Below are 24,207 nucleotides of genomic sequence, written 5' to 3' on the forward strand. Positions count from 1 at the left end.
GCAAGCCGGAAGTGGGTTGAAAAGGAAAGAGAAGGGGAACCGAGCCGGCATAGTGATTTGGAGACAGGGGAGGGAGAGACTGGACCGCACAGCACAGCACAGCACAGCACATCTCTTGTCAAGGCAATTTTTAATTCGTTTGTTTGAATGAGTTTAAATTAGAACCGCGCGCAATTGAAAGAAATCCACCCCCCCATTTTCGAAAGCGGAAGCCAATGAATTAGGTTTGCTACTTGCCACGTCTGTAGAAAAAACATCTTAGCTGATTTGTAGCAGCAGGATAACTATCTAAACCATCTAACACAGGGTTAGGCTAATTTGAAAACATTTTACTAAATTAGGTTAGAACTGTCAAATTTTAGTGCGTTATTGAGTCACTGCTGTTAGGAGGAATAACGTATTTTCACGCCACTAATCTACTACAAACAACGTTTTCCCGTCTTGGTGGGGCGTTGCTGCTTTTTTTTTCATTTCAGGACAACTCCAGCTGAAGTCGAAGTTCTAAGAAACGTTTTAGAGAAGGAAAAATCTAACTAGGCTTAGCCTACGCTCGCAAACAAGACAATGTCTGGAAACAACAGCATCGACGCGGTTAAGCGAAAGATTAAAGTTTTACAGCAACAGGCAGATGAAGCCGAAGAAAGAGCAGAAAATCTTCAGAGACAGGTCGAGGTGGACAAAACATCAAGAGAACAGGTAAGGATATTCAGGAATTAACATTCGTTTAGGCATTTCGACAAGATGTGCACGTCGATCGGTCTACATTGTTTCGATGTACGAAGTGCGTTGATGGTGCACTTTAAAAAGACTCAATGTAGCCTACCACTGGGTCGTGATTCATGCATTTACACCTCCGCCCTACAAGGAGCCTATTGACATGGGATTTGCCAATTCGATATAGGTACGACCGGAAGTTACTTTTCGTAGCAGGTTAGGACGGACAGTTGTAACCAACATTCTTCTGTTACTTTACCCAGCCAGGGATGATGGGGGGGGCTAAATGCTAAACAAAGATGTATAAACAATATTACTTTTATTTCCTAATTTATTTAAATAAAATACACGTATTTTGCCTTTTAAAAACCAAAATATGTTTGCAAGTGGTCTCCGTGACGGTTACAAAAACGTGACTGATACAAGTCTGAGGTAGATTTTTTACATTTTTCTCCTATTTATGCGTTGGCCACGAGTATAGCCAACAACGTTATTTGGTTGTGAGTTAACGGAATATGAACATTTAAGTGAGATTTTCACCGGACAGGTAAGACACGGATGGGATTTGATTTAATGCCCAGGGTGAACCCGGCTAGTGTTTATTGCATTCGTTTTGGAATCAGTTTGCCTTCTGGATGTGAGCAAAGTCCCCGTTTTTGCCGATGGCAAAGTTTGTTCAAAACGAAAGTGATGTAATTATTAAGCACTTGTAGGAATGAGTTGGATTCTGTGTTTTCCACATGCAAAAGTAATTGCCTTTCATAACGCTTTACCTGCCTTCCTAGTGAAAACTAGTTAGAAAATTCAAATTTATTTTGTGGACAATAGATGGACCATGCTGCCCATTTGACATCAACGTTACTGTTTGATTTGAGATGGGCTGCTCCTGCCACGCGTTGGCCCGATGACGTGATGGGCCATTGCCCGGTTCAACACCTTCCTAAAATGTTCCACAGTTCATGCTTGATAGAGAAGTTATGTGTTGAGCTCACGGGGAAAAACTAACTAAATGCAATTAAAATAATTGACCTTATGTTGGTCAATTAGTTATTTAAAAAAAAGCAAAAATAAACCAGAATTTCAGCACTAATTAAACTCTGATTGCAATGAAAGTTCGTCTGGACCATTGAGAAGGAAATTGTGACCCCATGCATTTCACCACCTCGGCATTACACAGAAAGCATGGTAGGTGTACAGCTAAAGAGTAGAGGCCTTTAGCTTGATATGGCTAGTCTTTAATGCGTGTCAATGTCTCTCCCCTCTTTCTCATCTGTCCATCTTGGGCCATCTCTTTTCTTCTGTCATCTGTCTGTATACCTGGGTACACTGGCATTGTTATAGCCAGTCTAGTGACCTCTATTCAATGAAGGTTAACCATGAAAACTAACAAGAAATTGGTAGGATAACATTTATGCAGATTGTCTTTCCCCCACAATATATTTTCATTGGAGAATACAAGGTAACAGATATTGTATGGTTGAAATGTTGTGCTACACTGAACATGAACTGTGTACTGGATGGCTGTGTTGAGAAAATCAAAGTGAAAGAATGGCCATCTGACTGGAACATTGTCTAGCCTCGTATCGGTGGACGAGGTGTGATATGATGCAATGTTAAGTGCTTTGAGCACTATATAAATCCTATATGACGGCATATACAAACAATTCTGTATGTTCTAAGCAGGGTAGGGGTAAATTCCATTTCAATTTGGGCAGTATACTGACATTTGCCCCCCCCCCCCCCCTGATACAGGCTGAGGCTGAGGTTGCTTCCCTGAACCGGCGTATCCAGCTGGTTGAGGAGGAGTTGGACAGGGCCCAGGAGCGACTGGCCACTGCTCTGCAGAAACTGGAGGAGGCAGAGAAGGCTGCGGACGAAAGTGAGAGGTCAGTGGGACACATTCACCAAAAAGGGAAAAGAGGCCCACACACTAATGCTCCAAACACCACCGTTTAAAGGGATACTTCTCCAGAGTCAGATTAACTCGTGGATACCATTTTATGTCTATGTCCAGTATGAAGAAGGCTAGTGCTAGCGCAATGACTGGAAGTCTGTGTCTGCTAGCATGCTACAACATGTATTTAGTCTTGCCCACATTATGTATAACCAGGGCTTTCTCTAAGGCAACAAAGTCCCATTTGTATCTCTAACATAACCTTGTCAACTGTTGGGAATGGCTTACGTAAGTGTCGTCTGCATTCATTTACATACACTTGTGCATGTGTGAAATAGGACAAGTATAAGCACCCACTAAATTATTTATTAGTATAATAAAAGGCCCTATGCTGCAATGTAAGTAACTTTTCAACATTGGCTCCGTGAAGTAAGACAACATATTGAGAAAAGGGGTCTTGGCCTAGGTCGTTATGGTCCTCACCTTGTCAGTTTATCATCGTTGTTGGTCAGGAAGTGAAAGCACATAGCAACGATGGCACAGACAAAAGGGGAAACCCAGACACATCACAGGGGTGTAAATCTGTTTAAAACTTGCCTTCAAATATGGTGATAAGAAGTCCAGTGGCGGGAAGTGGGGGAATATGGCGCTACATGAAACTTCGCCAACAATTGTTTTGTTGATGAAATATTGTTTTCTGTACCTGAAACTAAAATATGTTACGAACAGATTGAACAAAGTATACAAAAAATATATATTTTTAAGTTTAGGAGTGCAAGGGTGAATTGAGTTATTGCACACATGCACTTCAGACTATTCCCCAACAGAAATATGTGAATACTTGCTTAAATGCGCCAATAGGATTTCACTAGCTCTTGCTTGGCTCTTCCCACCTTGCTTGTTCTGCCCGTTGTACTTCATTTGCTCCTATTGTAAATGACGCAGATGATTAATCTTAGGTTAGTTACCAGTATCTTTGACGATTGTCTGTCTCTCTCTCCACATGAGTCATTATTGGCCCAGCCAATAATGTTAATTGATTGGATGCGTTTTCTTTGACGCACTGTTGAGTTTCTCCCTCTGTTGTCCCTCCCAGACTGCTGACAGTGTAAATATTAAGAGTGTGTTTAGTTTGACAAATATCCAAAGTCTAATATCCAGTATTGGCCTATTACCACAAAATGGTAGCCTCTCAAGTTAGGATAGGCCAAACAAATCTCTACACGATACAATACGTGTAATGTGTGCCTGCGTTGGTTCCAGGGGCATGAAGGTGATTGAGAACCGAGCCCTGAAGGATGAGGAAAAGATGGAGCTACAGGAGATCCAGCTGAAAGAGGCCAAGCACATTGCTGAGGAGGCCGATCGCAAATACGAGGAGGTAAGGATATCACACACGTCAGAGGTCTCCGAATGAACAGAACTGCCTGCTGTGCCTGAACTAGCCTTGGATAGTTGCGCAACATTTCTGGGAGAAGGTAATGTTAGGTAATACAATACATGTGTTAAAATTGGTACGATCATGTATACACACGCCATGCTGCTTCAGTACTACCTCATAAGCACACACACACGGACACAATGTAACGTCCTCATCGAGACACAAAGTGGATGAGGTTATCACATACCTTTCCTCTCACGCGAGGCTGTAAGCTCACTAGTACAGTTTTGGCCGACATGTACATAATTTATATCCAAAATGGGCGTCTCTCCCCACACATACATCACCTGTACACCATCTCCGCCAATCTTGCGAGCAATTGTTTCCGTCTGCAACTGGCACTAAATAATCCTGTGCGTGTGTCTACAGGTGGCTCGTAAGCTGCTGATCATCGAGGGGGATCACGAGCGCACAGAGGAGAGGGCAGAGCTTGCTGAGGCGTGAGTTGCCACATGATTGAACTGCACAATAGTAACACATATACGCATAACTACGCTGGTGGTACGTTAACACCTGTTCAACACTGTCAAAGATTATTCTGTCAAATCATTTGGATATACTGACGTTTTCCCTCTAAGGAATGTACACACCTACTACACATAATACTATTTAACATGTACTGCATTGTAGCTCTGTTGTCCTAAACATACTGTTGTCACACACCTACTACTCATGCAGAATGCAGACATGCATTGTGAATTTTCACGTAGATTATTTTTGTGAACTATATTTAAACAATTCCTCGTCTACATCATTATTATACCAGGCCAGAGTAATGCATTGTTAGAGGTTCAAGCGGCAAAGCTGGACCACACAATGTCATGCAGTGCCATGCCAATTGGCCACATTGTGGCGCTATAACAAGTTATGGAAGATAAACATTTTTAAAGGTCACGCCCCTCACCCCGTTTGCGCTAGTGTGGGTAGCATCTCAAACATACTGACCAATAAACATTCAAGTGGGCTTGACCTGGCACATAAATGCATATATTGTAATGCAGATGTGATTATTTGTATTGTAACAACTTGACACACGTTCATAACACTGTCAATACTCAACATATGCAAGCATTTTCAAATCGGTCACACTTATAACTCTTCATCTGATGAAATTTGGCACATGCTCAGGGATTTGAGTCTAGCTAACCTGCAGAGGATGGTTCTCTTTGGCCGCATGGCGGCACTGGGACAGGAAAAAACATTCATACAAGCTTATTGGCTTATAGCGGCCATGTTTGAGCGAGAGTCTTGGAAAACGTAGCGTTTTGAAGATGTGCGTCCATAGATGCTATATACCAAATTTGGTGCCAGCGATTCTGGAGAAGACATTTTTAAGTATTCAACATTATTACAAATTGTCCAAGATGCATCAAAAGCATAGTGCATGCTCTGTTTTATGTTGAGTTCTGATATGTTAATTAAGCATGTTAAGGAGTACAGATGTTCCAAATCGTATTGCCATCTGTCCTATTTGTCCTGATGGTGGTGCTGTGGGGCCATAGCTTGAACCCTGCCATGGCTGCTTGAAGACATATTAAAATAAAAAATACTGCTTAGTTTGCACTTTTGGGACTATTACATTGGTTTCATTTTATCAGACCAACGAAATCAAGCACAGCTCAAGTTTTTGAAAGCGTTTGATCCGGTTCTGCATTATACCTTTCCCACTCCCGGTATCATCCCAAACTGGCCCTATCCTCACTGTTCCCACAGCCATGAGAATAAACAAGTGTGTTTGCATAACAATGGTTCTGTATACTAATGAGAAATTGACCTCCCTCTGTCTCTGTGCATGTTTCTGGGGTTCCGACCTAAATTCCACGCATGACCCCCTCCATGTTCCGCATGTTTATGCGTGATTCCGCCCCCTCCCTGCACTAACAGCAAAGCCAGGGCCCTGGAGGAGGAGCTGAGGGGTTTCGACCAATCTCTGAAGTCCCTGCAGGCCTCTGAAGACCAGGTAGAGAGTGCGTTTGTGTGTGTCTGGCGTGAATATGTATGGTACACATGCCTATACTTCAGTGTGTGTAAGCTAAAAAGGAGGGTGTAGGGTGTCCACCCACTCTGGGCTGAGTGGGTGGAAACACGCTTTGGTGGTAACTTCACTGCCTTATGTTTTAAAATACATTTTACAGAGACAAATATGATTATTCATGTTCTGAATCATTCAGTGTGGTCTTTCTCCGATAAGTCAGATTTCTTAACCTAATACATCTGATAATAAGCACCGAGCTCTGTTGACATTGCGTGCAGGTTTCTCATAACTTTTGAGTATTCTACATTTTGTGGTCGTCTTCAAAGTTGTTTCTGCAGGTCACAATAAGCAAAACTGACACGGGCTGAATTAAATGCACTAATCTTTGAAAATATAAAGCTTGGTATACACTCAGTGCTCCTTTGACATTTCAGAGGTATGCTTGTTTTTTGTGGAATCTTCTAAAAAGAACAGGAATTTATGAAAAGCGAAAACTAAAATATAAAATACTACATGTCATGTCTCACTCTATCCATCTTACCTCTATTGTTTTTTTGTCCTGTGGACTTGAGAAGGATGACAAGCTCAATGGCAAAGGTAGCCAGTAGGCTACTTCTTACACAGAATCCAGCCTAGCTGATGCAATGCTGTTGTCCTTATTTTTGTTCTTGTTTTCCCCCCTCTGGCCTCCGTTTATTTAGTCACTGTAATTCTGGCCATCCCACTAGGGTAAAAATGTATTAACATAAATTGACCCATTGGACAAAATATTATTTTTTGATTGGACACTCTACTGTGTATTAGCGACCGATTAATCAGAATGGCTGATTAATTTGAGCCGATTTCAAGTTTTCATAAAAATCAGAAGTCTGTATGTTTGGAAATAGTTTTTTGTAAAAAAAAAAATGTACACCTTTATTTAACTAGAAAAGTCAGTTAAGAACACATTCTTAGTTTCAATGATGGCCTAGGAATGGTGGTTTAACTACCTTGTTCAGGGGCAGAATGACAGACATTTACCTTGAATCCCCTAGCTGACAATCTTGCAACCTTACAGTTAATTAGTCCAACACGCTCACCACCTGCCTCTCATTGCACTCCACGAGGAGCCTGCCTGTTATGCGAATGCATTAAGAAGCCAAGGTAAGTTGCTAGTTAGCATTAAACTTACCTTATAAAAAACAATCAATCAATAATCACCTGTTAACTACACATGGTTGATGATATTACTAGTTTATCTAGCGTGTCCTGCGTTGCATATAATCAATGTGGTGCGCTTTCGCGGGAAAAGGACTGTCGTTGCTCCAACGTGTACATAACCATAAACATCAATGTCTTTCTTAAAATCAATACACAAGTATATATTTTTAAACCTGCATATTTAGTTATTATTGCCTGCTAACATGAATTTCTTTTAACTAGGTAAATTGTGTCACTTCTCTTGCAACAGAGTCGGGGTATATGTAGCAGCTTGGGCCGCCTGGCTCGTTGCGAACTGTGTGAAGACTATTTCTTCCTAACAAAGACAGCCGACTTCGCCAAACGGGGGATGATTTAACAAAAGCGCATTTGCGAAAAAAGCACAATCGTTGCACGACTACCTAAACATCAATACACAAGTATATATTTTTAAACCTGCAAATTTAGCTAAAATAAATAATAATAATAATTCATGTTTTGTTTTCGAAATGATAGTTTCCAGATTCGACCATATTAATAACCTAAGGCTCATATTTCTGTGTTATGTTATAATTAAGTCTGATTTGATAGAGCAGTCTGACTGAGCGATGGTAGGCAGCAGCAGGCTCGTAAGCATTCATTCAAACAGCACTTTTGTGCATTTGCCAGCTCTTCGCAATGCTTCAAGCATTGCGCTGTTTATGACTTCAAGCCTATCAACCCGAGATTAGGCTGGTGTAACCGATGTGAAATGGCTAGCTAGTTAGCGGGGTGCGCGCTAATAGCGTTTCAAACGTCACTCGCTCTGAGACTTGGAGTAGTTGTACCCCTTGCTCTGCAAGGGCCGCGGCTTTTGTAGAGCGATGGGTAACGATGCTTCGAGGGTGGCTGTTGTCGACGTGTTCCTGGTTCGAGCCCATGTAGGGGCGAGGAGAGGGACGGAAGCTATACTGTTACACTGGCAATACTGAAGTTCCTATAAGAACATCCAATAGACAAAGGTATATGAAATACAAATGGTATAGAGAAATTGTCCTATGAATACTATATTAACTACAACCTAAAACCTCTTACCTTGGAATATTGACGTCTCATGTTAAAAGGAACTACCAGCTTCCATATGTTCTCATGTTCTGAGCAAGGAACTTAAAGGTTAGCTTTTTTACATGGCGCATATTGCACTTTTACTTCTCCAACACTTTTTGTGCATTATTTAAACCAAATAAACATGTTTCATTTATTTGAGGCTTAATTGATTTTTATTGATGTATTATATTAAGTTAAAATAAGTGTTCATTCAGTATTGTCGTTATTATAAATCAATTAAAATCGTCCGATTTAAATGTGTATTAACTCTATTTGGTCCTCCAATAATCGGTATCGGCGTTAAAATCATAATCGGTCGACCTCTACTGTGAATGTGTGTTGAGACTATGTGTGTTTATGCTCAACTGAATAGATGTGCTTTAGTGTATCCTACCATTGGTAGAACATCAGGCTTGAGATTTATGGATAGTATTGGAACTATTTATCTCAATAAGAGGACAGGGAAAGTGTTTCCTGTGTAAGGAGAAAGAAGTAATCGGACTCGTGGCCTCCGGACAAACGGGTGGTCCCCTTTGGATGACTCCAGGACTTGCCAACTTCAGCCTTCTCTTTCCTTACCTTGTCAGTCTCTTTACCTTGCCTCCCTTTCCCTTCCCTTCTCTTAACCTGTTTGCATGAAATCCAGTGTGTATTAAGTGACATCCTACTGCTCTAAAGTTTATGGGAGAGTTCAGGTTCATGTTTAGTAGGATTGAAACTGGGTGACATGGGAGATGCCATCTCGACTCATCCAGTAACACACTTTAGTTTTCTGTTGCAAAACGTTTTGCTAAGGTGTGCCCTACTGAACACAACTCAGAATTTGACTCATGAGAACTCGAGCATGCACTACTCACTTTTTTTTAATGCCCTCATAAGGACATCTCCAGCCTAAAGCATGCCATTCTAATGACTGAACATTACTGTATATAGCTCATCTTTCGTTAGGGATGTTGCTTAAACTGATTTCCTGTTGTGACATGTGGGCTCACTTTAATATGGAGATATGGTAGTGTCAAGGGTCTGTGACCGCCGCGGTCTGTGGTTAGCCTCGTGCCTTTTCTCTGCCGTTTCTGTCATAAGGCACTCATTCTTCATGTTCCCTAACTACTGTATCTGTGCCACACCGCCAACTCTATTTCTGTCATCTCTCGCCATCAATTATCTTAAACCATATTGATGATGTTTTCACACTGCTGCTCTTTCTTTCCCTCCTTTTTACACTGCACTGCCCTCGTCACCCTCTGTGCCATCTCTCCTTGTTCTCTTGAAACAAACTCAATGGCGACCTCTCCTCAAATCCAGTAAATGTGCTGAACTGGAGGAGGAGCTGAAAAACGTCACCAATAACCTTAAGTCCCTGGAGGCCCAGGCGGAGAAGGTAGTGTGTGTTGGCATTTTACCTGGTTGTGTGAACCTCAAATTAAACCAGCATGTTACCTGTGTGTGGGCATGTTTTTTTGTGACTATATATCTGAGCAAATGAATTTAGTAAGTAATGTGTTGACAAATGTCTTTGCACATGTTGCAGTTGATAGATAATACTGTATCTGTGTGAGCAGCATTTGAGTGCAGCTGCTGTATTCACCCTACACAAGGTTCTGTATTGACTCTGCCTTGAACAATATTGGCGGTGTGTACTACCTATCCATATACCCCAGGCAGTTACCCTTGGGTTAATTGGTCTGTGTAGTTAATTGCCCTTTGGCATTTACCTCCATTCTAGGCTTGAATACCTCCTACCCCTTCAAGACATCCATTCTTGTCATCGGTGCCCTTTACAGCCTATGTTTATAATTTCTAGAAAGGTCACACTTGCATGGAGTTAATTTAATCTCCATATTTCTGATTGGACCAAAGGCCTGCATGGACAAGCACCCCCATACTAAGTTTAGGCTTTGGTCTAATATAACATATAGATAAAATGTAATGTTACTCTTATGTCGAAGAGGCAATGGGGCCATAATGAATTGTTCCTTTTCATCCCCTTTGTAATCGTTATCTTCCAATGACCCAGCAGTGGAATGCAAATGCACACTTCTTCCAGGTCTGTGTTCATTAGGCACCAACCAGAAGGAAATACTGAAACCGGAGACTACTGGGACTTGTTTCTGGTTGCAAAACCTTTGAAGAAGGTTTTCCATTGTGTGACTTAATGAACACAACCCAGGTTTATGATTGTTCCCTCTACATTCTTGCATATGCAAGTCCAGGTGTGCTCAGATCAGATGCACAGTAAACATCCCTACAAGTAATGCTGTTTCATTGGAATAAAGGTTAAATAAGTGGTATTCTACTTCCATCTTTTATGGACTGTAGTGTTCTGGTATTCCTCCGTTATGTTTTACCGGTGGCCTGTCCAATGGGGAAAAATATTCAGAACTTTGGCAAAATAAATGTTTTGCATGGAAATGCTTCAATTTAATATATTACGCAGATTTTTTGTTGCCTAATTATTTCGGTACATTTCTTTTTGCTATCAGTGATTGGGCAATCGAGACACTGCAGTCCAACTGGGAATTGCAATCTCGGCAAGCAAGTCACATGGCTTGTCATTGATATTTGTCTAATTTATTGAACTAAATTAACATGCATTATAATGGCATGTTAAGAATCCTATTGCAGCATCGATAAACTGGTCTTTGACATGAGATTGGGGTGATGTGTTATGTTTTTTAGTCTGTGCTCTACATGCACTTTAAACTGACAATCCTATCTTCTATTACAGTACTCCCAGAAGGAGGACAAGTATGAGGAAGAGATTAAGATCCTGACTGACAAGCTCAAAGAGGTAAGTGGATAACCTGTAGAGCAGGTATCATCACTAGATTCACACGTGGGCTGATATTATTATACTAATTGTTTTTGGAGTGAATGGTCAGGGGGCCGGACATGTTACAAATTTGTAGACTGCAAATTGACTGCAAAGAAGCCCAAATGGATATAAATCCTGACTAAAACAATCATTTCGATCCTTGTTTGTATACGATCACATACTGTATCTCTATACGTGGGAATAGTTTGGAACATATTTCAAAAACAGAAATAGCTTGGCACTGATTTGCTAGGGTTTTTAGTATTATGTCCAGCATTAAAATAAAATCTTGGCCCTCGGGTCACCAGTTGGGGAACTCTGACGTAGAGAATGGGAAAAAAGCCTCCTTAATTTGGTAGATATAATTGCACATGGTTGACACACTCAAGCAAAATTCAGGGAAGTCTATCTAAGTTCATGCGTTGTCTATGACGTCCCCTTATAGTATCTTGTTTGGCGTTTCGGGGCGATGGATGGGGGGGGTGTATTTATGTTCAATTCCTCAAGGAGATTCCTTTGATACTAGTTAATGGCTCGTAGGTGGGTATTTTTTTGTTTCTGATCTGTTATTTGTCTGGATGTCTCGTTTTGTAGTTTGTCTTGTGCATTGCATTTGTTTGGTCCACTTTATTTTTTCCTTCAGAAAGTGATAGTTTTGGTTCGGTTGCTTTTGTAGTCCCAAATTAACATTTAGTCTAGGTTGTCTAGTATCTTGATTGAATGCTTTGTTTTTGACTTCTCTTAGGCTGAGACTCGTGCTGAGTTTGCTGAGAGGTCTGTGGCCAAGCTGGAAAAGACCATCGATGATCTGGAAGGTAGGATCCAGCCACTTTGCCTTAAAACTCCTGTATTTCCCACTGCACTGTCTACAGGAGAAGTCCTGTTCTGGCTTAATCATGCTATTAGCATACATCATCACATTCTCTTTGGCTGCTATTTCTTTCCCTCTCCTTTCTTTATACACCTTCCTATTCTTAAAAAAAAAATGGTATCCCTTCACTCTTTGGCCTCTCTGAACAGATGAGCTATACGCACAGAAACTGAAGTACAAGGCCATTAGTGAGGAGTTGGACCACGCCCTCAATGACATGACTTCCATGTAAATACAGGCCTACTGTGTGTGTGTGGTTGTCGTGCAGGGACGGGGGGGTTTTGACTGCAACCCTAATATTCCCCTTCACTGAAGCCAGGTGTCCAGGAAAAACACCTGGCTCTAACACGTCACCTAACATTGCATATCGTTTGTTCAAATTTTTAAAGCACTGGCAGACCGTGACAAACTACAGCATGCAAAAAGCAAAGCTTGAGTAATGCTACAAAACCTGTCAACCATGGTTATTTATACTAAAATGTATTTTTGTGACCTAATAACAGTGTGGTGTGACGTTAAAGGGTGGTTCATGAAGTCTAATAGCCGAATAACTGAATGCTTGCAATTTTGCGTATCAACAATACACTAAACGTCCACAAGAATAGTCTGATACCCAATGGCTACTAATCGTAACAATGTAATGATTCTCAGAATCTGTAGTCACGGTTTCTCAACCACTCTGTTTTCAGATAACGGGAAGCTCTCACATTGTGGTTTCAAGAATGTTGTCTCAGTCCTCCTGAACATCCATCTCGGGTGTGCAGTTCTCGCTCTCCCTCTTCTGTCAATATTCACTCATTCCTCACGTTGTTAAATCTGTTCCCTTTTTGTGCTTTTCACTCTATTGTCCTGTTTCTTTAGCCCCACTTACTCTCTCATTACTCTTTGTGACCCATTTATCCCTCCATCCCCTCACCTCTTTCCCCTCCTTTTGGGCAACAGTCATTGTTGTATCTTTGGCTCACTGTATACACTGTACTTGTTGTATTGCTATTTCCTCTTTTCTCCATCTTGCCTTCACACTGTTCTTTACTTTGTCTACACTCTGTACATGTGATTCTCGATAAACATTTAACAACTGGAGGAGGAATAACCTGTCCACGACTACTTTCTTTCTTCTCTTTTGGCCTGATCTGGCTAGGGTAGCATCAAAGTGACAACAAACACAATTATTTCTGGTTCTCTTACCATGTGCACATTGTTTTTCCACAAATAGCTTTGTTAGAAATTGAACATTCTTTTTGATTTAATGAGCTGAGGTGATGGCGCCTCCGCGTTTGGGTTTAGCATCATGCTAGCACTAGAATTAAGAACATACTTTAAGGGAAAAGCAGAAGACTTCATTAAACATGTGCCATCTGTATTTTGGTCATTTACTCATCTAGTGCCACTCGCAACAAGTTCATTCAAACAAGAGGTCAAGTAATGGATAGGTTTTGTTCACTTGTACAACGAGATGTGTCACAAGGGTGCAATTTATAATACAGAGCTGATTAGCAGTGCAGCTTATGAGATATGAATGTGATTAGAGCCATTAAAGTAATTTCAATGTTAAAATCTTCCCCTTTTAGTGTCTGTTTTAGTGCCCCCCCCTCCAGTTTTCTGAATTTTCATTGTTTGACGTAAGACTGCAAAAACACCAGGAAGTCAGCTGCAAGTGATTTTTTTATTTTTGAAATCTGTTCCCAAGTGTTCCCATAGACATAATCATATACAACAAATGTATATTTCATTGGATTTTTATAGCAATTTTCTACCAACTGAGGTACTTTACATAGTAGGGGGAAATGTGTAGCATCCACCTCCAGTGTTGCATGGCAACCATTTTTGTGCTCAACACACAAGCTATCAGGTGGAGAGGTGAGGCGTGATATATGCGAATTAGGAATGAGGGGGATGATTAGGTGGTCATGATGGAATGTGGCCAGGTTGGCAATGTAGCCGTGACACCGGGGTGAACACACTACTCTTGAAATGGGATAGGATTAAACATTTTTTTGAATGTCCCCTCCAAAAGACAGCACCCTACGCAGGACAATGTTCTCAAATATAATCAAGGTTTGAAATTATTGTTTTAGTTACATAAACTCAGCAAAAAAAGAAACAGCCCTTTTTCAGGACCCTGTCTTTCAAAGATAATTTGTAAAAACCCAAATAACTTGCTAGATCTTCAATGTAAAGGGTTTAAACACTGTTGCCAATGCTTGTTCAATGAACCATAAACAGTTAATAAACATGCACCTGTGGAATGGTCGTTAAGACACTAACCGCTTACAGACGGTAGGCAATGAAGGTCAGTTATGAAAACTTAGGACACTAAAGAAGCCTTTTACTGACTCTGAAAAACACCAAAAGAAATATGCCCAGGGTCCCTGTTCATCTGCGTGAATGTGCCATAGGCATGCTGCAAGGAGGCATGAGGACTGCAGATGTGACCAGGGCAATAATTTGCAATGTCCGTACTGTGAGACTCCTAAGACGGCACTACAGAGAGACTGGCAAAAAGTGCTCTTCACTGACCAGTCGCGGTTTTGTCTCACCATCGTCGGACTGAGCGTTACACCGAGGCCTGTACTCTGGAGCGGGATCGAGTTGGAGGGTCTGTCATGGTCTATGGCGGTGTGTCAGTATCATCGGACTGAGCTTGTCATTGCAGGCAATCTCAACGCTGTGTTACAGGGAAGACATCCTCTTACCTCATGTGGTACCCTTCCTGCAGGCTTATCCTGACATGACCCTGCAGCATAACAATGCCACTAGCCTTACTGATCATTCTGTGCGTGATTTCCTGCAAGACAGGAATGTCAGTGTTCTGCCATGGCCAGTGACGTGCCTGGATCTTAATCCCATCGAGCACATCTGGGACCTGTTGGATCGGAGGTCGAGGTCTAGGGCCAATTTCCCCCCCACAGAAATGTCCGGGAACTTGCAGGTACCTTGGTGGAAGAGTGTGGTAACATCTCACAGCAAGAACTGGCAAATCAGGTGTAGTCCATGAGGAGATGCATTGCCGTACTTAATGCAGCTGGTGACCCCCTCCCCCCTTTGTTCAGGGACACATTATTCCACTAGTCACATGTCTGTGGAACTTGTTCAGTTAGTCTGAATCTTATGGTCATACAAATATTTACACATTAAGTTTGCTGAATGTAAACGCAGTTGATAGTGAGGACATTTCTTCATTTTTTTCAGAGTTTCTGTTTAGGCTTCTTGCGGTCAATTTGCAGCCCAAATGTATTTTTGATGTTCCCCTCAATTAAATAAATGGCCTGCAGCTAAATCTAGTTGATCCCTGTTTTATTGGCGTGCATGTGTGGTTGCTGGTGTTGCCAAAGCAAAATCAGTTGCTTGTCATGCTAACTAGCATAAAATCAAATATGGTCTGGTTTTGTATTAAAATTGGTGTCCCTAGAACTTGTTTGCTAACCAACCCAATTAGTTTAAATAAGTACACTTTTAAAGATGGATCTTTTATCAAACTTTCAAAAACCAGTCCTTGACAAGCTAACAGTCAACTGACAGATTGTCTAACTAGTTTTTAGACATATTAACCAAATAGCTAGCACTTTATCCACATTACCCCCACTCCCCCAGAGGAAGTTGCAGCCACTATTTCAATTTAATTTTCTATCCTAGAGAGGACATGCAGATTTAGGTTCCTCCTCCAAAGAATAACGAAGGCTACTTGTGTTACGTTAATATTTTTGTTCAGTGTAGATAAGGTTAGCATGTTAGGGTACTGACAGCTGCCAGTGTAGTGGGGGTAATCAACTCCACATGGAAATTCCCACATCAATTTGTGAATATGTACAGTTGAACTCGGAAGTTTACGTACACTTAGGTTGGAGTCATTCAAATGTGTTTTTTTTTTAACCACGCCACACATTTCTTGTTAAACTATAGTTTTGGCAAGTTGGTTACGACATCTACTTTGCATGACACAAGTAATTTTCCAACAATTGTTTAGACCGATAATTTCACAATTCCAGTGGGTCAGAAGTTTACATACACTAAGTTGACTGCATTTTTAAACAGCTCAAACTTCCAGAGAAAAGATGTCATGGCTTTAGAAGCTTCTGATAGGCTAATTGACATTTGAGTCAATTGGTGCTGTACCTGTGGATGTATTTCAAGGTCTACCTTCAAACTCAGGGCATCTTTGGGAAAATCAGCCAATACGTCAGAAAACATGTAGACCTCCACAGCTCTGGTTCATCCTTGGGAACAATTTCCAAACGCCTGAAGGTAGCACGTTAATCTGTACAAACAATGGTACGCAAGTATAAACACCATGGGACCACGCAGCCGTCATACCGCTCAGTAAGGAGACTCATTCTGTCTCCTGGAGATGAACGTACTTTGGTGCGAGAAGTGCAGATGGGTCTTCCAAATGGACAATGACCCCAAGCATACTTCCAATGTTGTGGCAGAATGGCTTATGGACGACAACAGCCAAGGTATTGGAGTGGCCATCACAAAGCCCTGGCCTCAATCCTATAACATTTGTGGGCAGAACTGAAAGTGTTTGCGCAAGGAGGCCGATAAACGTGACTCAGTTACGTCAGCTCTGTCAGGAGGAATGGGCCAAAATTCACCCAACTTATTGTGGGAATGTTGTGGAAGGCTACCAAAAACGTTTCACCCAAGGTAAACAATTTGAAGGCCATGCTAATTGAGTGCATGTAAACTTCTGACCCACTGGGAATGTAAATGAGGGAAATAAAAGCTGAAATCATTCTCTACTATTATTCTGACATTTCATTTTTAAAATAGTGGTGATCCTAACTGGCCTAAAACAGGGAATTTTTACGAGGATTAAATGTGAGCAATTATGATAAACTGAGTTTACATACACCTTAGCCATAAACATTTAAACTTCGACTGTACATGCATTTGTTTCTGAGTTATAGTTCATGTAAAGCAATCAGTCAATTGAAATACATTCAATAGCCCCTAATCTATAGAATTCACATGACTGGGAATACATGTGTACAGATCCTTGCGACATGGGCTGTGCATTATGCTGAAACGTGAGGTGATGGCGGCAGATGAATGGCACAAATGGGCCTCAGGATCTCGTCAAGGTATCTCAGTGCATTCAAATTGTCATTGATAAAATACCATTGTTTTCGTTGTTCGGAGCTTATGCTTGCCCATACCATAACCCCACCACCACCATGGGGCACTCTGTTCACAATGTTGACTTCAGCAAACTGCTCACCCACACGACGCCATACATGTTGTCTACAATCTGTGAAGAGCACACTTCTACAGTGGCCATCGACGGTGAGCATTTTCCCACTGAAGTCGGCTATGCCGCCGAACTGCAGTCAGGACACGACCCTGGTGAGGACGAAGAGCAGGCAGATGAGCTTTCCTGAGACCTGTTTCTGACAGTTTGTGCAGAAGTTCTTCGGTTGTGCAAACTGTTACATCAGCTGTCCGGGTGGCTGGTCTCAGACAATCCCACATGTGAAGAAGCCGGCTGTGGAGGTCCTGGGCTGCAGTTGTAAGACCGGTTGGGCATACTAACAAATTCTCTAAAACGGTGTTTGCTCATGGTAGAGAAATTAACATTCCATTCTCGGGCATCCGCTCTGGGAGACATTCCTACAGTCAGCATGCTGCACATTTTAGTGGCCTCTTATTCTCCCCAGAACCTGTTTGATGGTCATGCTGTTTAATCAGCTTCTTGATGTGCCACACCTGTAATGGAGTATTTTGGCAAAGGAGAAATGCTCACTAACAGGGATCTAAATAAATGTGTGTGCACAATTTGAGAAGCTTTTTGTGTGTATGGAACATTTCTGGGATCTTTTATTTTGTGACCAACACTTTTACATGTTGTAGTTTTTTTTCTGTGTAGCTAGCAAATTTTTATTTTGTGTTTTTTTACTACATATTTGAAAGATTAGCCTGCTAGCATTGATTTAGGGAACACTTGGAAACAACAGATGGAAACAGATGCCACAGATGGAAACAACTAGCCTATCTTTGACTTCGCCATCTATTATCTCAACATTTGGAATCTTCCATAAATAGCGGTCCTGAATCCGCCATGGAAAGAAATGTCCTCACTGTTTACTTTCAGCAAATTTAACGTGAATATTTGTATGACCATAAGATTCAACAGACAACCTGAACTAGTTCCACAGACATGTAACTAACAGAAATGAAAAAGTGTCTCTGAACAAAGGTGGGGGGGGTCAATCAAAAGTAAGTCAGTATCTGGTGTGGCCACCAGCTGCATTAAGTACTGCAGTGCATCTCCTCATGGACTGCACCAGATTTGCCCGTTCTTGCTGTGAGATGTTACCCCACTCTTCCATGGTACCTGCAAGTTCCCAGACATTTCTGGGGGGGAATGGCCCTAGGCCTCACCCTCCGATCCAACAGGTCCCAGATGTGCTCAATGGTATTGAGATCCGGGCTCTTCGGTGCCCATGGCAGAACACTGATATTCCTGTCTTGCAGGAAATCATGCACAGAATGTTCAGTATGGCTGTTGACATTGTCATGCTGCAGTGTCATGTCAGGATGATCCTGCAGGAAGGATACCACATGAGGTAGGATGTCTTCAACAAGCTCAGTCCAATGATGCTGTGAGACACCGCCCCAGACTGTGACGGACCCTCCGCCTCCAAATTGATCCCGCTCCAGAGTACAGGCCTCGGTGTAACGCTCATCCCATCTACGATGAATGCGAATCCGACCATCACCCCTGGTGAGACAAAACCGTGACTCGTCAGTAGAGCGCAATTATTTTGCCAGTCCTGTCTAGTCCAGCGACAGTGGGTTTGTGCCCGTAGGCAATGCTGTTGCTGATGTCTGGTGATGACCTGCCTTACAACAGGCCTACAAGCCCTCAGTCCAGCCTCTGCTTATTGCAGACTGTCTGAGCACTGATGGAGGGATTGTGCGTTCCTGGTGTAATTCGGGCGGTTGTTACAGTCCTGCAGGTGTGATGTTCGGATGTACCGATCCTGTGCTGGTGTTACACGTGGTCTGCCACTGCGAGGACGATCAGCTGTCTGTCCTGTCTCCCTGTAGCGCTGTCTTAGGTGTCTCACAGTACGGACATTGCTTTTTTTTGCCCCTGCCATATCTGCAGTCCTCATGCCTCCTTGCAGCATACGTAAGGCATGTTCACGCAGATGAGCAGGGACCCTGGGCATCTATCTTGGTGTTTTTCAGTCAGTAAAAAGGCCTCTTTAATGTCCTAAGTTTTCATAATTGTGACCTTCATTGCCTACCATCTGAAAGCTATTAGTGTTGGATAGTGACCACTTAATGTAATAGGCCTTGTCTCAGTCCTAGTGCAGTTTTCCAATCTCGGTCCTGGGGACCCCAAGTGGTGCATGTTTTGGTTGTCTTAGCACTACACGGCTGAATCAGCTTGATGCAGTGTTAATTTCTATCTACAAAACTCGTGACAAATATTTGTCAAACACCTATTTTTCACTGGCAATTGGCTAGACTAGAACTGTCTAAATAGACCCAGAATCCTTTCATTTCAGTTGACTAAAATGATACAAGACAAAATCGAAGTGGGCTGGATTGAGAGCTTTTCAATCAATATTGCACAGCTGCGCAGCGCAATTCTGTTCAGCAGTGGGAAGGACGAGTCACACATTGTGCAGGCGACTCTCTTGCAACACTTTAGCTAACCAGTCACAGCTAGCCTTCTAGTTAGCGATCATTTGCCCGTTTATGAAACACTGCTTTACAAAATGTAAAAACAATGGCTGCATTGAGTTTAATAGTAAGTCTGTTTCTCTCCCTTGAGTAGGCTGTAGGAAAGTAGGTATTTTTAAATTGTTGTCTTCAACCTGCCCACTTTTCCCACCTCATTTCCATTATTCAACATGCCAGAGAAGCATGTTTTTTCTACATAGAAATATGCTATCTGAACGTTCTGTCCTGCTGAATGCAGTCCAGGGCGTTAGCTATAGCCAGCTAATCTCACTGTAAAAGGTGTAGTCAAATGTTTAACGGTTCGGTCCGCAAGTAGCCTAGTTCTAGAGCAGCCTGTGATATTCTTTTTATGAAAGTAAAATGTGGCCTGCACAATAGAAAGAACATCGCCAGTATTATGGGTCATGTCTATCGAAATGGAATCAAGCCGTATTCTTTGAGGAAAAAATAGGGACTTGGCTACAGAACCTGTGTGTTTTGTGCTCTTCATGGAATTTTTATCTGTTCAAGAACGTTTTTCAACAGAACGTAGCCCTGGCAACATGACCAGTAGCCTATATGGAAACATTACATTGGCACAGAAAGGACATGGGATAGCTAACAATTTGACTTAATTCATCTTGCCAGTAGCTATAGGCCAGGGCTCTCAACCCTGTTCCTGGAGAGCGACACTCTTGTAGGTTTCACTCCAACTCAAGTTGTAACTAACCTTATTCAGGTAATCGACCAGCTAAATCAGGTGCACTAGATAGCGTACAGGACGGTTGCTCTCCAGGAACAGGGTTGGAGTCCTATCGGCTGACTGGGTAAATAACTTAACTTAATTTAACTAAATAACTAGCTTGATTAGTTGATTATTTAAATAATCTGTGTAGTGCTAGGGCAAGAAACCAAACGTGCACCCCTTGAGGTCCAAAGAACAGTTTTGGAAACGCTGCCCTAGTGGCTTACTTAGTAAGTCTGCCCTCCTATGGCCATCTTTTAATCTTCCTACTACTCCATCCTCAGGTAAATATGACCTTTTCTGCACTCTTTGCTTATTTGGTACTTTATTTAGTAGTATTCATTCTGTTTACTATGCTCCACTATGCCATCTCACATCCACTCGACTATCTACACTTTATAGCAGTGTTGCTCATGATGTATCCTGTGGACCTACTGTGAATGCTGTGTTTTTGCGACTTCTTACATGCTGACCACACTGCTTTGCCTAGAGTGCGCATGCGTTGAATAACATGCGTGTGTGTGTACATTTATTTTGCAATCATTGCACCCACACTGCTTGCTCGCGCCAACGAGCGTCTGTGTTGCCAGGTGCTAAAATAGAAGTTGTTTCTATTTTTGGCACAGAATGCGCTGCAAGTCCTGCCTCTCCCATCTCATTGGGTTATAGATGCAGACACCCACGTGCCATCTCATTGGTTTTACCCACGTGGGTGATTGAAACACGAACTGAGGTCGGTCGTCCTCATGGTAATACTATTAGATGCCAATTGACATATAAAGTCCAAAGATAAAGCCTGAAAAGAAGAGGACTAGAAATGATTCTGTTGACCGGGTTATGTGTGGATTAATTGTCGGAGTAGAGAACCTAAAATAACTCTACGTTTATATCCCAGGACAAATTAGCTAGCAACTGCAAGCTACCTAGCTAAATTGCCATAAATATTTCACGCTTTTGACCTGTCCCCAAATTAATATAATTGGTTGAGTTTGTTTTGATATTTCAACCTGCCTGTCATGATCGCGTTTGATGTGGGGGGACAAAATCAATTTGCGAACACCCGCGACCGGTTTGGGTGTGGTGTTAGGCTGTGTTTACACAGGCAGCCCAAATTCTGATCTTTTTCGAACTAATTGGTATTTTTCATATCAGCTTTGAAAAATATTTGATGTGTAAAGATGCGATTGGTCAAAATGCCAATTAGTGGCAAAAATATCAGTTGGGCTGCCTGAATAGAAGGCTGCGTTTATTCAATCTGCTTGGTACATGAAAGCAAGTTAAGTCACTGAATAGGGTTGCAAAGCTACTGGTAATTTACCAAAGTTACTGTTATCTAAAGTAAATTTGCCAATGATTACAATCTATGGTAATTTTGGAAGTATATGCTTGACAAATTTTTTTTAGTCAAGCATACTAAAAAATGACTTTTTATATAGTGTTCCTTTTATCTGTCTGTCCATTTTAGTTTCTTGTGAATAGACCATATGGTTCAAGATAATGGCCTAATTAATCAAATGTCATTTCAATTAACTCTGCAACTCTTCGAACTAAAAAAAGTTAACTGACAGCAGTTTGGCATCGACATTTACAACCTGCTGAAACCCTCATATTAAACACCAATGGTATTCACTTAGTTGATGGTTTAAATTTAGGATAATGTTGTACAGCTTCATTCTGTTTTGTATTAAAAAAAAAAAAAACATTTAAACGTGAAAAGGCCAGAGGCCCAGAGAATTAGACAACTGTGATAATCTGAAGTACTCAAAGGCAACTAGATATCATCTGATATCCCCCCCCCCCAAAGTCAGGAAAGTTACCAATTTACTGGTTAACTATGAAAGTTTCCAGTAATATACCCTTCCTTTGCAACCCTACCACTGAAGATTTCCCATTTTTAGACATGTCCAGTTATATTGTTTTAGGGTAAAACTACTTAAAACCTCAGTCATATTGGGCTATGTAATATCTGCATAATCACAATAAGAACCCATCAGGACGGTTAGAAAACTGGCTTAATTATTGGGGATAAAGCCAGTTATAAGCTCTCAACGGCTGATTATGGCAGTGTTCTTTAGCCCTTAAAGTGGAACCTAGGGATGTTTGGTGTGTTCCCTTGTGAATCCAGATGCAGTGTAAATATGAACCTCTCTCTCTCTCTCTCTCTCTCCCCCTCTCCAGAGAGACTGGCCAATGCCAAGGAGGAGAACCTCAAGATCCATGCCACCCTGGACCAGACTTTGCAGGACCTCAACAGCTTCTAAGAACCCCTAGATGGACTCTCCCAGAAAACCACCTTCCTCCACTTATCCCTCTGCCAACCTTTGCTTTCCGCCTCTCTCTCATTCCTCCTCGCTCTGCTGTAGTGGAGGGTAGGAAGAATCCCCACTGGAGGGTGCCAAAACCACTATTTAAGATGACACCTTTATTCTCAACAGCATTGATTGTTCTTGTTAAACTTGAGGTTTTCAATGTGACATCTTGCGGAAGCTCTTGCCTTTATCCATTGGAATGGTGTTTAATAGGGAAACTCTGTCGTACTTGTGTGGTCTATTATTCTATCTTGTTTGTGTGGTCGATTATTCTAACTTCTCCTTGTTGGAGTGGGGCTAGCATGACTGCCTTTAAGGATTTATTGCCAAGTTAACAAGAACATGGTTAGGCCACTCATCCATTATAGCCCATTAGAAAAGGGGGGGAACGGGGCACTGTGTTTATTACCAGCCATTTACTACATGTGATTATTTACTCCTGTCCTGCTGTTGTATACTCTGGCCTGGCTTTATTTTGTTCGCTAGCACCTTCCCCTAACACCTAATCCCTGAATGTTCACAGATCTGAAAGTGGTAAATAAGATGGAGTAAATGCCACTTGGCCTATCAGAGGGATGGGCCATTTCCACATTGCTTAGGCCTATGCAGTCCTTTCTGACTAGTTGACACCAAAAAGGGTTAGTGGATAGGGTACAGAATGTAACTGGCTTTCTGTCCTCCTATATCCCTCCTTTTTGCCTACTTTACACCAATACGGTTTGGGGCCAAAACCACACTGGGTGGTGTTTTTCCTATTCATTAGGTATTTGTTTGTGTGCCTGATATTTTGTTTTATCCCACTTAAACAATAGCCACTATCACAAGACAATGCTGCACTTGTATGACACTAATTATTTGGCTGCGTTTACATGGGCAGCCCAAGTCTGTTTTTTCCACTATTTGGTATTTTGACCAATCATGACAGATCTTTTCATATTAGCTCTTTTTCCAAGCTGATCTGATTTGGTCAAAATACAAATTAGTGTGAAAAATATTAGGTTTGGGCTGCCTGTATCAACAGCCTTTTTAGTTTGACAGGTTTATGGTGAAGTTCTCGGGATAACAAAAATCAATGGCTATCACCTTGCCAATTATAGAAAATGGGTGGGGGATCTGATTAGTGTGATGCAAAACCTATACAATTTTAGTAGGGTATTAAACTAAAACACCAAATTAACTCAATGTTTTAACTGGAAACTCGCTGTGTATAACCACTTTGTTTGTCTTGTTCCATTGTAATGACTTGATGTTGAATAAAGACCATGATTTTTACTGCAATACTAAACTATCGTCTAACTAAGTTTCTCCTCTAGAGTACAATTCATTGCTGTGTAGACTTGATTGTATTGACCCATCCCTGGCTTGAGTGCCAGCCATATTTTGATTTGTTAGACCATTTAAAAAAAAACTCATACCAAGAGATGCATGCATGCATACATACATACATACATACATACAAAAACAATTAACACAACTACAATGTATTTCATGTTACACACAACTA

General features: G+C 41.6%; 1 protein-coding gene across 11 annotated transcripts in view; it reads left to right on the top strand.

Annotated features, from left to right (window-relative positions):
* LOC115128501 (tropomyosin alpha-3 chain) overlaps positions 1–23,988 on the top strand; it is a 34,883-nt gene extending 10,895 nt beyond the window's left edge. Inside the window, exons 1-10 of one of the 11 annotated variants that reach the window (XM_029658386.2) lie at positions 90–224; positions 477–696; positions 2,467–2,600; positions 3,872–3,989; positions 4,419–4,489; positions 9,595–9,670; positions 11,018–11,080; positions 11,850–11,919; positions 12,125–12,203; positions 12,665–12,856. In XM_029658386.2, the coding sequence (XP_029514246.1) occupies positions 565–696; positions 2,467–2,600; positions 3,872–3,989; positions 4,419–4,489; positions 9,595–9,670; positions 11,018–11,080; positions 11,850–11,919; positions 12,125–12,203; positions 12,665–12,668 (747 nt within the window). In that variant the 5' untranslated portion in view covers positions 90–224; positions 477–564 and the 3' untranslated portion in view covers positions 12,669–12,856. Of the gene's footprint in view, positions 1–89; positions 697–2,466; positions 2,601–3,871; positions 3,990–4,418; positions 4,490–5,933; positions 6,010–9,594; positions 9,671–11,017; positions 11,081–11,849; positions 11,920–12,124; positions 12,208–12,664; positions 12,857–22,572 lie in introns of those variants that run through there. The other 10 variants (XM_065017773.1, XM_065017775.1, XM_029658387.2 and 7 more) reach the window with 10 other exon arrangements.
* Positions 23,989–24,207: the final 219 nt, after the last annotated feature.

The sequence above is a fragment of the Oncorhynchus nerka genome, linkage group LG4, assembly GCF_034236695.1.
Source record: "Oncorhynchus nerka isolate Pitt River linkage group LG4, Oner_Uvic_2.0, whole genome shotgun sequence".
NCBI classification, from domain to species: Eukaryota; Metazoa; Chordata; class Actinopteri; order Salmoniformes; family Salmonidae; genus Oncorhynchus; species Oncorhynchus nerka.